General features: G+C 56.2%; 1 protein-coding gene across 5 annotated transcripts in view; it reads right to left on the reverse strand.

Annotated features, from left to right (window-relative positions):
- The window catches only part of LOC118379097 (neurabin-1-like), a 156,198-nt gene that overhangs the window by 54,938 nt on the left and 86,272 nt on the right, over positions 1-14,988 (reverse strand). For all 5 annotated transcript variants that reach the window (XM_052469953.1, XM_052469952.1, XM_052469954.1 and 2 more), the window contains exon 7: positions 30-206. In XM_052469953.1, the coding sequence (XP_052325913.1) occupies positions 30-206 (177 nt within the window). The remainder of the gene's footprint in view (positions 1-29; positions 207-14,988) is intronic.

Raw genomic sequence — 14,988 nt, forward strand, 5'->3', positions numbered from 1 at the left:
CAGACAAATGAAAGGGGTGTTGGAGTGACCTCTCTGAATGTCTGGTAGAGTTTGGTAGCGTCCAACTCTGAGGGGGAAATGATGTCATCTGTTTCTGGCAAATCGAACACCTCGATGCTCTTCTCCCCGTCACCTTCCTCTTCCCCCCCACCGTCTGCGGCCGGCCCCGCCTCCTCCTCCTCCTCATCAGTGGCGTACTCCCCAGTCTGAGGACACACACACAACATGAGAAATGAGAACACATTCCATAACTAGTCGTACATGTCACTGGGAACACACAGTGTTATGTATCTAAAGCTCGTTTACTGTTTTCCTCTTATCTTTTGTTGTTCTGACTTGTCAGGGTTAGGGGGGTGTAGGTAATGCTGGGGGATGAGGTGAGGGTCAGGGTTAGGGGGGTGTAGGTAATGCTGGGGGATGAGGAGAGGGTCAGGGTTAGGGGGGTGTAGGTAATGCTGGGGATGAGGAGAGGGTCAGGGTTAGGGGTGTAGGTAATGCTGGGGATGAGGAGGGTCAGGGTTAGAAGTGTAGGTAATGTTGGGGGATGAGGAGAGGGTCAGGGTTAGGGGGGTGTAGGTAATGCTGGGGGATGAGGAGAGGTCAGGGTTAGGGGTGTAGGTAATGCTGGGGGATGAGGAGGTCAGGGGGTGCAGGTAATGTTGGGGATGGGTGAGAGTCAGGGTTAGGGGTGTAGGTAATGCTGGGGGATGAGAGAGGGTCAGGGTTAGGGGGTGTAGGTAATGCTGGGGATGAGAGAGGGTCAGGAGTTAGAAGTGTAGGTAATGCTAGGGGATGAGGTGAGGTCAGGGTTAGGGTGTAGGTAATGCTGGGGGATGAGAGAGAGGGTCAGGGTTAGGGGTGTAGGTAATGCTGGGGATGAGGAGAGGGTCAGGGTTAGGGGTGTAGGTAATGCTGGGGATGGGGGTCAGGGTTAGGGGTGTAAGTAATGCTGGGGATGAGGAGGGGTCAGGGTTAGGGGTGTAGGTAATGCTGGGGATGAGAGGAGGTCAGGGTTAGGGGTGTAGGTAATGCTGGGGGATGAGGAGAGGGTCAGGGTTAGGGGTGTAGGTAATGCTGGGGATGAGGAGGGTCAGGGTTAGGGTGTAGGTAATGCTGGGGATGAGGAGGGTCAGGGTTAGAAGTGTAGGTAATGCTGAGATGAGAAGGTCAGGGTTAGAAGTGGTAATGCTGGGGGATGAGAGGTCAGGGTTAGGGGGTGTAGGTAATGCTGGGGATGAGAGAGGGTCAGAGTTAGGGGTGTAGGTAATGCTGGGGGATGAGGAGGGTCAGGAGGGGTCAGGTAATGCTGGGGATGAGGAAGGTCAGGGTTAGGGGGTGTAGGTAATGCTGGGGGATGAGGAGGGTCAGGGTTAGGGGTGTAGGTAATGCTGGGGGAGAAGGGTCAGGGTTAGTGTAGGTAATGCTGGGGGATGAGAGAAGGGTCAGGGTTAGGGGGTGTAGGTAATGCTGGGGGATGAGAAGGTCAGGGTTAGGGGTGTAAGTAATGCTAGGGGATGAGAGGGTCAGGGTTAGGGGTGTAGGTAATGCTGGGGGAGGAGGTCAGGGTTAGGGGTGTAGGTAATGCTGGGGGATGAGGAGGGTCAGGGTTAGGGGTGTAGGTAATGCTGGGGGATGAGGAGAGGTCAGGGTTAGGGGTGTAGGTAATGCTGGGGATGAGAGAGGGTCAGGGTTAGGGGTGTAAGTAATGCTGGGGATGAGGAGAGGTCAGGGTTAGGGGTGTAAGTAATGCTGAGGGGATGAGGAGAGGGTCAGGGTTAGGGGTGTAGGTAATGCTGGGGATGAGGAGAGGGTCAGGGTTAGGGGGTGTAGGTAATGCTGGGGGATGAGGAGAGGTCAGGGTTAGGGGTGTAGGTAATGCTGGGGATGAGGAGAGGGTCAGGGTTAGGGGGTGTAGGTAATGCTGGGGGATGAGGAGAGGGTCAGGGTTAGGGGGTGTAGGTAATGCTGGGGGATGAGGAAGGTCAGGGTTAGGGGTGTAGGTAATGCTGGGGATGAGGAGAGGGTCAGGGTTAGGGGTGTAGGTAATGCTGGGGGGGGATGAGAGAGGTCAGGTTAGGGGTCAGGGTTAGGGTCAGGGTTAGGTGTAGGTAATGCTGGGGGATGAGGAGAGGTCAGGGTTAGGGGGGTGTAGGTAATGCTGGGGGATGAGAGAGGTCAGGGTTAGGGGTGTAGGTAATGCTGGGGATGAGTGAGGGTCAGGGTTAGGGGTGTAGGTAATGCTGGGGGATGAGGTGAGGGTCAGGGTTAAAGTGTAGGTAATGCTGGGGGATGAGGTGAGGGTCAGGGTTAGGGGTGTAGGTAATGCTGGGGATGAGGTGAGGGTCAGGGTTAGGGGGTGTAGGTAATGCTGGGGATGAGGAAGGTCAGGTTAGGGGTGTAGGTAATGCTGGGGGATGAGAGAGAGGTCAGGTTAGGGGGTGTAGGTAATGCTGGGGGATGAGGAGAGGGTCAGGGTTAGGGGGTGTAGGTAATGCTGGGGGATGAGGAGAGGGTCAGGGTTAGGGGTGTAGGTAATGCTGGGGGATGAGGAGAGGGTCAGGGTTAGGGGGTGTAGGTAATGCTGGGGGATGAGGAGAGGGTCAGGGTTAGGGGTGTAGGTAATGCTGGGGGATGAGGAGAGGTCAGGGTTAGGGGGTGTAGGTAATGCTGGGGATGAGGAGAGGGTCAGGGTTAGGGGTGTAGGTAATGCTGGGGATGAGGAGAGGTCAGGGTTAGGGGTGTAGGTAATGCTGGGGATGAGAGAGGGTCAGGGTTAGGGGTGTAGGTAATGCTGGGGGATGAGGAGAGGGTCAGGGTTAGGGGTGTAGGTAATGCTGGGGGATGAGGAGAGGTCAGGGTTAGGGGTGTAGGTAATGCTGGGGGATGAGGTGAGGGTCAGGGTTAGGGGTGTAGGTAATGCTGGGGGAGTGAGGGTCAGGGTTAGGGGTGTAGGTAATGCTGGGGATGAGGAGAGGGTCAGGGTTAGGGTGTAGGTAATGCTGGGGGATGAGGAGAGGTCAGGGTTAGGGGGTGTAGGTAATGCTGGGGGATGAGGAGAGGGTCAGGGTTAGGGGTGTAGGTAATGCTGGGGATGAGAGAGGGTCAGGGTTAGAAGTGTAGGTAATGCTGGGGGATGAGAGAAGGTCAGGGTTAGGGTGTAGGTAATGCTGGGGGAGAGGAGGGTCAGGGTTAGGGGTGTAGGTAATGCTGGGGATGAGGAGAGGGTCAGGGTTAGGGGTGTAGGTAATGCTGGGGGATGAGGAGAGGGTCAGGGTTAGGGGTGTAGGTAATGCTGGGGGATGAGGAGAGGGTCAGGGTTAGGGGGTGTAGGTAATGCTGGGGATGGAGAGGGTCAGGGTTAGGGGTGTAGGTAATGCTGGGGATGAGGAGAGGGTCAGGGTTAGGGGGTGTAGGTAATGCTGGGGATGAGAGAGGGTCAGGGTTAGGGGTGTAGGTAATGCTGGGGATGAGGAGAGGGTCAGGGTTAGGGGGTGTAGGTAATGCTGGGGGATGAGGAGAGGGTCAGGGTTAGGGGTGTAGGTAATGCTGGGGATGAGGTGAGGGTCAGGGTTAGGGGGTGTAGGTAATGCTGGGGATGAGGAGTCAGGGTTAGGGGTGTAGGTAATGCTGGGGGATGAGGAGAGGGTCAGGGTTAGGGGTGTAGGTAATGCTGGGGATGAGGAGAGGGTCAGGGTTAGGGGTGTAGGTAATGCTGGGGATGAGTGAGGGTCAGGGTTAGGGGTGGTAATGCTGGGGGATGAGAGAGGGTCAGGGTTAGGGGGTAATGCTAGGTAAGGGTGTTAGGGGGTGTAGGTAATGCTGGGGGATGAGGTGAGGGTCAGGGTTAGGGGTGTAGGTAATGCTGGGGATGAGGAGAGGGTCAGGGTTAGGGGGGTGTAGGTAATGCTGGGGGATGAGGAGAGGGTCAGGGTTAGGGGGTGTAGGTAATGCTGGGGGATGAGGAGGGTCAGGGTTAGGGGTGTAGGTAATGCTGGGGATGAGGGTGAGGGTCAGGGTTAGGGGTGTAGGTAATGCTGGGGATGAGGTGAGGTCAGGGTTAGGGGGTGTAGGTAATGCTGGGGATGAGGAGAGGGTCAGGGTTAGGGGGTGTAGGTAATGCTGGGGGATGAGGAGAGGGTCAGGGTTAGGGGGGTGTAGGTAATGCTGGGGGATGAGAGAAGGTCAGGGTTAGGGGGTGTAGGTAATGCTGGGGATGAGTGAGGGTCAGGGTTAGGGGTGTAGGTAATGCTGGGGATGAGGAGAGGGTCAGGGTTAGGGGGTGTAGGTAATGCTGGGGGATGAGGAGAGGGTCAGGGTTAGGGGTGTAGGTAATGCTGGGGGATGAGGTGAGGGTCAGGGTTAGGTGGGTAATGCTAGGGGATGAGGAGAGGTCAGGGTTAGAGTGGTCTGGGGGATGAGGAGAGGGTCAGGGTTAGGGGTGTAGGTAATGCTGGGGATGAGGAGGGTCAGGGTTAGGGGTCAGGTAATGCTGGGGAGAGGAGAGGGTCAGGGTTAAAGTGTAGGTAATGCTGGGGATGAGAGAGGGTCAGGGTTAGGGGGTGTAGGTAATGCTGGGGGATGAGGAAGGTCAGGGTTAGGGGTGTAGGTAATGCTGGGGGATGAGAGAGGGTCAGGGTTAGGGGTGTAGGTAATGCTGGGGGATGAGAGGGGTCAGGGTTAGAGTGGTCAGGTCAGGGTTAGGGGGTGTAGGTAATGCTGGGGGATGAGAGAGGGTCAGGGTTAGGGTAGGTAATGCTGGGGGATGAGTAAGGTCAGGCTAGGGGTGTAGGATGCTGGGGATGAGGAGAGGGTCAGGGTTAGGGGTGTAGGTAATGCTGGGGATGAGGAGAGGGTCAGGGTTAGGGGGTGTAGGTAATGCTGGGGGATGAGAGAGGGTCAGGGTTAGGGGTGTAGGTAATGCTGGGGGATGAGGAGGGTCAGGGTTAGGGGTGTAGGTAATGCTGGGGGATGAGGAGAGGGTCAGGGTTAGGGGTGTAGGTAATGCTGGGGGATGAGGAGAGGGTCAGGGTTAGGGGTGTAGGTAATAGGTCAGGGTTGGGGGTGTAGGTAATGCTGGGGATGAGAGAGGGTCAGGGTTAGGGGTGTAGGTAATGCTGGGGGATGAGAGAGGGTCAGGGTTAGGGGGTGTAGGTAATGCTGGGGATGAGGAGGGTCAGGGTTAGGGGTGTAGGTAATGCTGGGGGATGAGGAGAGGGTCAGGGTTAGGGGTGTAGGTAATGCTGGGGGATGAGAGGGTCAGGGTTAGGGGTGTAGGTAATGCTGGGGATGAGGAGAGGGTCAGGGTTAGGGGTGTAGGTAATGCTGGGGATGAGGAGAGGGTCAGGGTTAGGGGTGTAGGTAATGCTGGGGATGAGGAGAGGGTCAGGGTTAGGGGGTGTAGGTAATGCTGGGGGATGAGGAGAGGGTCAGGGTTAGGGGGTGTAGGTAATGCTGGGGATGAGGAGAGGGTCAGGGTTAGGGGTGTAGGTAATGCTGGGGATGAGGAGAGGGTCAGGGTTAGGGGGTGTAGGTAATGCTGGGGGATGAGGAGAGGGTCAGGGTTAGGGGGTGTAGGTAATGCTGGGGGATGAGGAGAGGGTCAGGGTTAGGGGGTAGGTAATGCTGGGGGATGAGGAGAGGGTCAGGGTTAGGGGTGTAGGTAATGCTGGGGGATGAGGAGAGGGTCAGGGTTAGGGGTGGGTAATGCTAGGATAGGATGGTCAGGGGGGTGAGGTAATGCTGGGGGAGAGAGGGTCAGGGTTAGGGGTGTAGGTATGCTGGGGGATGAGGAGAGGGTCAGGGTTGTGGGGATGCTGGGGGAGAGGAGAGGGTCAGGGTTAGGGGTGTAGGTAATGCTGGGGGATGAGGAAGGGTCAGGGTTAGGGTGTAGGTAATCTGGGGGATTAGGGGTCAGGGTTAGTGTAGGTAATGCTGGGGGATGAGGGAGTGTAGGTCAGGGTTAGGGGGTGTAGGTAATGCTGGGGGATGAGGAGAGGGTCAGGGTTAGGGGTGTAGGTAATGCTGGGGATGAGAGAGGGTCAGGGTTAGGGGTGTAGGTAATGCTGGGGATGAGGAGAGGGTCAGGGTTAGGGGGGTGTAGGTAATGCTGGGGGATGAGGAGAGGGTCAGGGTTAGGGGGGTGTAGGTAATGCTGGGGGATGAGGAGAGGGTCAGGGTTAGGGGGGTGTAGGTAATGCTGGGGGATGAGGAGAGGGTCAGGGTTAGGGGGGTGTAGGTAATGCTGGGGGATGAGGAGAGGGTCAGGGTTAGGGGGGTGTAGGTAATGCTGGGGGATGAGGAGAGGGTCAGGGTTAGGGGTGTAGGTAATGCTGGGGGATGAGGAGAGGGTCAGGGTTAGGGGGGTGTAGGTAATGCTGGGGGATGAGGAGAGGGTCAGGGTTAGGGGGGTGTAGGTAATGCTGGGGGATGAGGAGAGGGTCAGGGTTAGGGGGGTGTAGGTAATGCTGGGGGATGAGGAGAGGGTCAGGGTTAGGGGGGTGTAGGTAATGCTGGGGGATGAGGAGAGGGTCAGGGTTAGGGGGGTGTAGGTAATGCTGGGGGATGAGGAGAGGGTCAGGGTTAGGGGGGTGTAGGTAATGCTGGGGATGAGGAGGGTCAGGGTTAGGGGTGTAGGTAATGCTGGGGGATGAGGAGAGGGTCAGGGTTAGGGGTGTAGGTAATGCTGGGGGATGAGGAGAGGGTCAGGGTTAGGGGTGTAGGTAATGCTGGGGGATGAGGAGAGGGTCAGGGTTAGGGGTGTAGGTAATGCTGGGGGATGAGGAGAAGGTCAGGGTTAGGGTCAGGTAATGCTGGGGATGAGAGAGGGTCAGGGTTAGGGTGTAGGTAATGCTGGGGGATAAGGAGAGGGTCAGGGTTAGGGGTGTAGGTAATGCTGGGGGATGAGGAGAGGGTCAGGGTTAGGGGGGTGTAGGTAATGCTGGGGGATGAGAGAGGGTCAGGGTTAGGGGTGTAGGTAATGCTGGGGGATGAGGAGAGGGTCAGGGTTAGGGGTGTAGGTAATGCTGGGGGATGAGGTGAGGGTCAGGGTTAGGGGGGTGTAGGTAATGCTGGGGGATGAGGAGAGGGTCAGGGTTAGGGGTGTAGGTAATGCTGGGGGATGAGGAAGGGTCAGGGGGGGATTGAGGATGGGGCTAAGGGAGGAGAGGGTCAGGGTTAGGGGGTGTAGGTAATGCTGGGGGATGAGGAGAGGGTCAGGGTTAGGGGTGGGTAATGCTGGGGGATAGAGGGTCAGGGGGGTGTAGGTAATGCTGGGGGATGAGGAGGTCAGGGTTAGGGGGTGTAGGTAATGCTGGGGGATAAGGAGAGGGTCAGGGTTAGGGGTGTAGGTAATGCTGGGGATGAGAGAGAGGGTCAGGGTTAGGGTGTAGGTAATGCTGGGGATGAGGAGAGGGTCAGGGTTAGGGGTGTAGGTAATGCTGGGGGAGGAGGGTCAGGGTTAGGGGTGTAGGTAATGCTGGGGATAGGAGAGGTCAGGGTTAGGGGTGTAGGTAATGCTGGGGATGAGGAGAGGGTTAGGGGTGTAGGGGCTCAGGGTCAGGGTTAGGGGTGTAGGTAATGCTGGGGGATGAGGAGAGGGTCAGGGTTAGGGGTGTAGGTAATGCTGGGGGATGAGGAGAGGGTCAGGGTTAGGGGTGTAGGTAATGCTGGGGGATGAGGGAGGGTCAGGGTTAGGGGTGTAGGTAATGCTGGGGGATAAGGAGAGGGTCAGGGGGGGTGTAGGTAATGCTGGGGGATGAGGAAGGATGATTGGGATGGGGTTGAGGGGGTGTAGGTAATGCTGGGGGATGAGGAGAGGGTCAGGGTTAGGGCTGGGGGATAGGTCAGGGTTAGGGGGTGTGTAATGGGGGATGAGGAGAGGGTCAGGGTTAGGGGTGTAGGTAATGCTGGGGGATGAGGAGAGGGTCAGGGTTAGGGGTGTAGGTAATGCTGGGGATAAGGAGAGGGTCAGGGTTAGGGGTGTAGGTAATGCTGGGGGATGAGGAGAGGGTCAGGGTTAGGGGTGTAGGTAATGCTGGGGATGAGGAGAGGGTCAGGGTTAGGGGGTGTAGGTAATGCTGGGGGATAAGGAGAGGGTCAGGGTTAGGGGTGTAGGTAATGCTGGGGGATGAGGAGAGGGTCAGGGTTAGGGGGGTGTAGGTAATGCTGGGGGATGAGGAGAGGGTCAGGGTTAGGGGGGTGTAGGTAATGCTGGGGGATGAGGAGAGGGTCAGGGTTAGGGGTGTAGGTAATGCTGGGGATGAGGAGAGGGTCAGGGTTAGGGGGTAGGTAATGCTGGGGGATGAGGAGAGGGTCAGGGTTAGGGGGTGTAGGTAATGCTGGGGGTTGGAGAGGGTCAGGGTTAGGGGGTGTAGGAGGGGGGAGAGGGTCAGGGTTAGGGTGTGTAGGTAATGCTGGGGGATGAGGAGAGGGTCAGGGTTAGGGGGGTGTAGGTAATGCTGGGGGATGAGGAGAGGGTCAGGGTTAGGGGGTGTAGGTAATGCTGGGGATGAGGAGAGGGTCAGGGTTAGGGGTGTAGGTAATGCTGGGGGATGAGGAGAGGGTCAGGGTTAGGGGTGTAGGTAATGCTGGGGGATGAGGAGAGGGTCAGGGTTAGGGGTGTAGGTAATGCTGGGGATAAGGAGAGGGTCAGGGTTAGGGGTGTAGGTAATGCTGGGGGATAAGGAGAGGGTCAGGGTTAGGGGGGTGTAGGTAATGCTGGGGGATGAGGAGAGGGTCAGGGTTAGGGGGGTGTAGGTAATGCTGGGGGATGAGGAGAGGGTCAGGGTTAGGGGGGTGTAGGTAATGCTGGGGGATAAGGAGAGGGTCAGGGTTAGGGGTGTAGGTAATGCTGGGGGATGAGGTAAGGTGAGGAAGGGGATGATTGAGGATGGGGGTTGAGGAGGGTCAGGGTTAGGGGGTGTAGGTAATGCTGGGGGATGAGGAGAGGGTCAGGGTTAGGGGTGTAGGTAATGCTGGGGGATAAGGAGAGGGTCAGGGTTAGGGGGGTGTAGGTAATGCTGGGGGTTGAGGAGAGGGTCAGGGTTAGGGGGGTGTAGGTAATGCTGGGGGAGAAGGAGAGGGTCAGGGTTAGGGGTGTAGGTAATGCTGGGGGATGAGGAGAGGGTCAGGGTTAGGGGTGTAGGTAATGCTGGGGGATGAGGAGGGTCAGGGTTAGGGGTGTAGGTAATGCTGGGGGATGAGGAGAGAGGGTCAGGGTTAGGGGTGTAGGTAATGCTGGGGATAAGGAGGGTCAGGGTTAGGGGGTGTAGGTAATGCTGGGGGTTGAGAGGGTCAGGGTTAGGGGTGTAGGTAATGCTGGGGGATAAGGAGAGGGTCAGGGTTAGGGGGGTGTAGGTAATGCTGGGGGATAAGGAGAGGGTCAGGGTTAGGGGGGTGTAGGTAATGCTGGGGGATGAGGAGAGGGTCAGGGTTAGGGGGGTGTAGGTAATGCTGGGGGATGAGGAGAGGGTCAGGGTTAGGGGGGTGTAGGTAATGCTGGGGGATAAGGAGAGGGTCAGGGTTAGGGGGGTGTAGGTAATGCTGGGGGATGAGGTAAGGTGAGGAAGGGGATGATTGAGGGATGGGGGTTGAGGAGAGGGTCAGGGTTAGGGGGGTGTAGGTAATGCTGGGGGATGAGGAGAGGGTCAGGGTTAGGGGGGTGTAGGTAATGCTGGGGGATAAGGAGAGGGTCAGGGTTAGGGGGGTGTAGGTAATGCTGGGGGTTGAGAGAGGGTCAGGGTTAGGGGGGTGTAGGTAATGCTGGGGGATAAGGAGAGGGTCAGGGTTAGGGGGGTGTAGGTAATGCTGGGGGATGAGGAGAGGGTCAGGGTTAGGGGTGTAGGTAATGCTGGGGGATGAGGAGAGGGTCAGGGTTAGGGGGTGTAGGTAATGCTGGGGGATGAGGAGAGGGTCAGGGTTAGGGGGGTGTAGGTAATGCTGGGGGATGAGGAGAGGGTCAGGGTTAGGGGTGTAGGTAATGCTGGGGGATGAGGTGAGGAAGAAGAGGGATGATTGAGGGATGGGGGTTGACGAGAGGGTCAGGGTTAGGGGGTGTAGGTAATGCTGGGGGATGAGGAGAGGGTCAGGGTTAGGGGGGTGTAGGTAATGCTGGGGGATAAGGTGAGGAAGAGGGATGATTGAGGGATGGGGGTTGAGGAGAGGGTCAGGGTTAGGGGGGTGTAGGTAATGCTGGGGGATGAGGTAAGGTGAGGAAGGGGGATGATTGAGGGATGGGGGTTGAGGAGAGGGTCAGGGTTAGGGGGGTGTAGGTAATGCTGGGGGATGAGGTAAGGTGAGGAAGGGGGATGATTGAGGGATGGGGGTTGAGGAGAGGGTCAGGGTTAGGGGGGTGTAGGTAATGCTGGGGGATGAGGTGAGGGTCAGGGTTAGGGGGGTGTAGGTAATGCTGGGGGATGAGGAGAGGGTCAGGGTTAGGGGGGTGTAGGTAATGCTGGGGGTTGAGGAGAGGGTCAGGGTTAGGGGGGTGTAGGTAATGCTGGGGGATAAGGTGAGGAAGAGGGATGATTGAGGGATGGGGGTTGAGGAGAGGGTCAGGGTTAGGGGGTGTAGGTAATGCTGGGGATGAGGTAAGGTGAGGAAGGGGGATGATTGAGGGATGGGGTTGAGGAGAGGGTCAGGGTTAGGGGTGTAGGTAATGCTGGGGGATGAGGTAAGGTGAGGAAGGGGGATGATTGAGGGATGGGGGTTGAGGAGAGGGTCAGGGTTAGGGGGGTGTAGGTAATGCTGGGGGATGAGGTGAGGAAGAGGGATGATTGAGGGATGGGGGTTGAGGAGAGGGTCAGGGTTAGGGGGGTGTAGGTAATGCTGGGGGATGAGGTGAGGAAGAGGGATGATTGAGGGATGGGGGTTGAGGAGAGGGTCAGGGTTAGGGGGGTGTAGGTAATGCTGGGGGATGAGGTGAGGTGAGGAAGAGGGATGATTGAGGGATGGGGGTTGAGGAGAGGGTCAGGGTTAGGGGGGTGTAGGTAATGCTGGGGGATGAGGTGAGGTGAGGAAGGGGGATGATTGAGGGATGGGGGTTGAGGAGAGGGTCAGGGTTAGGGGGGTGTAGGTAATGCTGGGGGATGAGGTGAGGTGAGGAAGGGGGATGATTGAGGGATGGGGGTTGAGGAGAGGGTCAGGGTTAGGGGGTGTAGGTAATGCTGGGGATAAGGTGAGGAAGAGGGATGATTGAGGGATGGGGGTTGAGGAGAGGTCAGGGTTAGGGGTGTAGGTAATGCTGGGGGATGAGGTGAGGAAGAGGGATGATTGAGGGATGGGGGTTGAGGAGAGGGTCAGGGTTAGGGGGTGTAGGTAATGCTGGGGATGAGGTAAGGTGAGGAAGGGGATGATTGAGGGATGGGGGTTGAGAGAGGGTCAGGGTTAGGGGGGTGTAGGTAATGCTGGGGGATGAGGTAAGGTGAGGAAGGGGGATGATTGAGGGATGGGGTATGAGTAGAGGGTCAGAGTTGGGGTTAAGGGGGTGTAGGTAAAGCTGGGGGATGAGGTAAGGTGAGGAAGGGGGATGATTGCGGGATGGGGGATGAGGAGAGGGTCAGAGTTAGGGTTACAGGGGGGTAAGTAAGGAAGAGGGATGATTGTACAGTATGTGTGGTCTAGAACACAGCCACAGCAGGATACTCTATGTGCTTCTCTTCCCTACAGCCTGGCAGCCTCACTAAAGTAATCCAGACAGACATGCTTATAAAGAGGAGTTCCGCTCTGCTGCAGCCTGCAGCAGCCTCAGATCTGGTTGCAGAGAGCCAGGCAGGGAGAGCCAAGCAGACCCAGGGCCTGCTCTACCCAGGATCGAATGACCCATCCTGGCATCCTCTCTCTGGTCCTCCTGCCAGAATCACACTGGGTGATTGACACCTCAGAAACACTGGTGCTGGAGCTTACAGAGATGGCGAGCAAACAAACATAGACACACAATATTAGAAACATCTGGTGCTTGCTTTGTCATGGTACAGCAGAATATTTCTCTCCTGCTGCTCTCAACACATATCTGCTATAGTGCATTTATAGTGTGTGTGTGTGTTTACATGGCTGACGATCTGGACAGACATCTAAAGCCTAGCTGAATTACTCAGGGCTGACCAGTCAGAGATTCAACCCTGTGTGTTTTCCATGTGGGGGGGGGGGTCGCTCTCTCGTCGAAAGTAGTGCACTATATAGGAGATAGGGTGCCATTAAGTCTTACAGTCTGACAGCACACAGTATAATAATGATGATCCTATTTAGGTTGCCATTTTCCCTTTTGGTTTGGTGGGTTCTTGTCTATGTGTAGTTGCCTGTCAGCACTTGTTTATATAGCGTCACGGTTCGGTTTGTTGTTTTTATGTTAGTTTGTTCATTCACTCTTATAATAAAGAGAATGTAAACATACCATGCTGCGCCTTGGTCTCCTCCCTACGACGGCAGTGACAACATCAAGTTGTAGTAACTTTGTGATTTATTACAATAGCAACATTCAAATAGTTTTAAAACTTTTTAATTTTGGGGGATCTGTATTCAAATAGTTGTAACCACCTTCAAAGTAATTATTTGTTCTCCTTGAAGAATACCCTGAACAAAAATATAAACGCAACATATAAAGTGTTGGTCCCATGTTTCATGAGCTGAAATAAACAATCCCAGATCCATCCACCTCGTCAGGCTCCCACGCCTCAGCCGGCTCGTCGGGCTCCCACGCCTCAGCCGGCTCGTCGGGCTCCCACGCCTCAGCCGGTTCGTCGGGCTCCCACGCCTCAGCCGGATCGTCGGGCTCCCACGCCTCAGCCGGTTCGTCGGGCTCCCACGCCTCAGCCGGTTCGTCGGGCTCTCACGCCTCAGCCGGTTCGTCGGGCTCCCACGCCTCAGCCGGATCGTCGGGCTCCCACGCCTCAGCCGGTTCGTCAAGCTCCCACGCCTCAGCGGGATCGTCAGGCTCCCACACCTCGTCGGGATCGTCAGGCTCCCACGCCTCAGCGGGATCGTCAGGCTCCCACGCCTCAGCCGGCTCATCTGGCTCCCACGCCTCAGCCGGTTCGTCAGGCTCCCACGCCTCAGCCGGATCGTCAGGCTCCCACGCCTCAGCGGGATCATCAGGCTCCCACACCTCATTGGGATCGTCGGGCTCCCACGCCTCAGCGGGATCGTCAGGCTCCCACGCCTCAGCGGGATCGTCGGGCTCCCACGCCTCAGCCGGCTCGTCGGGCTCCCACGCCTCTGCCGGCTAGTCGGGCTTCTACGCCTCAGCCGGCTCGTCAGGCTCCCATGCCTCAGCCGGTTCGTCAGGCTCCCACGCCTCAGCCGGTTCGTCAGGCTTCCCACGCCTCTGCCGGCTAGTCGGGCTTCTACGGCTCATCCAGCTGTCCAACTCCCATGCCTTGGCCGGCCTGTCAGGCTCGCCCAGGTGGGAAGCTGGGTGGCGCCCCTAGAGGGGGATGTTGTCATGTCTGCTCCCGTTTCCCCTCTCTGGCGCTCGAGGGCGCCAGGCTGCCCTTCATTATGCACACCTGTCACCATCATTACGCGCAGCTGCGCAATATTGGAATCACCTGGACTCCATTACTTTGTTGATTGCCATTCTATATCTGTCTGTTCCTCAGTTGGTGCCCTGTGTCACATTATTGTCCTTATGTCAATTTGTTCCCCCTGTCCAGACAATGTTCTTGTTTTGGTTTGATGTCCGTTTTCCAGTAAATGGTCACTCACTGTACTTGCTTCTCATCTCCAGCATCGATCCTTACAGTCTCAGGTTTTGAAGGAGCATGAAATTGGCATGCTGACTGCAGGAATGTCCACCAGAGCTGTTGCCAGAGAATTTAATGTTCATTTCTCATAAGCCGCCTCCAATGTCATTTTAGAGAATTAGGCAGTACGTCCAACTGGCATCACAACCGCAGACCCCGTGTATGGTGTCGTGTGGCTGAGCGGTTTGCTGATGTCAATGTTGTGAACAGAATGCCCGTGGGGGTGGGGCTATGGTAAGGGAAGGCATAAGCTATAGACAACGAACATAATTGGATTTTATCTAAGGCAGTATAAATGCACAGAGATACAGTGACAAGATCCTGAGGTCCATTGTAGTGCCATTCATCTGCCGCCATCACCTCATGTTTCAGCATGGATCGCAAGGATCTGTACACAATTTCTGGAAGCTGAAAATGTCCCAGTACTTCCATGGCCTGCATACATACCAGACATGTCACCCATTGAGTATGATATCGATTTCAGAGGTTTAAAAAGGAACAGAAAATAACAATTTCTTTGTTGGAACCATAACTTTATTTTGCTGCTCGGAACAGTGGAACGGAACGCAGAACATACTGGTTCTGTTCAGAACGAAACGATTGGGAAATGTTTTTGTTCCAACCCATGCTTTACACAAAGCATTGTTAAAACTATAGCTATCCCAGGTCTGACACACACACACACACACCAAGAACCTACTTGTCAGACCCTGATCTGTTTCACCTGTCTTTGTTATTGTCTCCTCGCCCCTCCAGGTGTCGCCCATATTCCCCATTATCCCCTGTGTATTTATACCTGTGATCTCTGTTTGTCTGTTGCCAGTTCGTTTTGTTTCATCAAGAGGTTTTACCTCTGTTCATGTCGCGATTGTTCCTGTTTTCTAGTTTCCCGGTTTTGACCTTTTCTGCCGTCCTGTACCTTTGCCCCACCTCTCAGGATTACTGACCTATGCCTACCCTGACCCCGAGCCTGCCTGCCGTCCTGTACCTTTGCCCCACCTATCTGGATTATTGACCTCTGCCTACCCTGACCCCGAGCCTGCCTGCCGTCCTGTACCTTTGCCCCACCTATCTGGATTACTGGCCTCTGCCTACCCTGACCTCGAGCCTGCCTGCCTTCCTGTACCTTTACCCCACCTATCTGGATTACTGACCTCTGCCTACCCTGACCCCGAGCCTGCCTGCCGTCCTGTACCTTTGCATCACCTATCAGGATTACTGACCTCTGCCTACCCTGACCCCGAGCCTGCCT

This window comes from Oncorhynchus keta, chromosome 19 (genome assembly GCF_023373465.1).
Source record: "Oncorhynchus keta strain PuntledgeMale-10-30-2019 chromosome 19, Oket_V2, whole genome shotgun sequence".
Classification (NCBI taxonomy): Eukaryota; Metazoa; Chordata; class Actinopteri; order Salmoniformes; family Salmonidae; genus Oncorhynchus; species Oncorhynchus keta.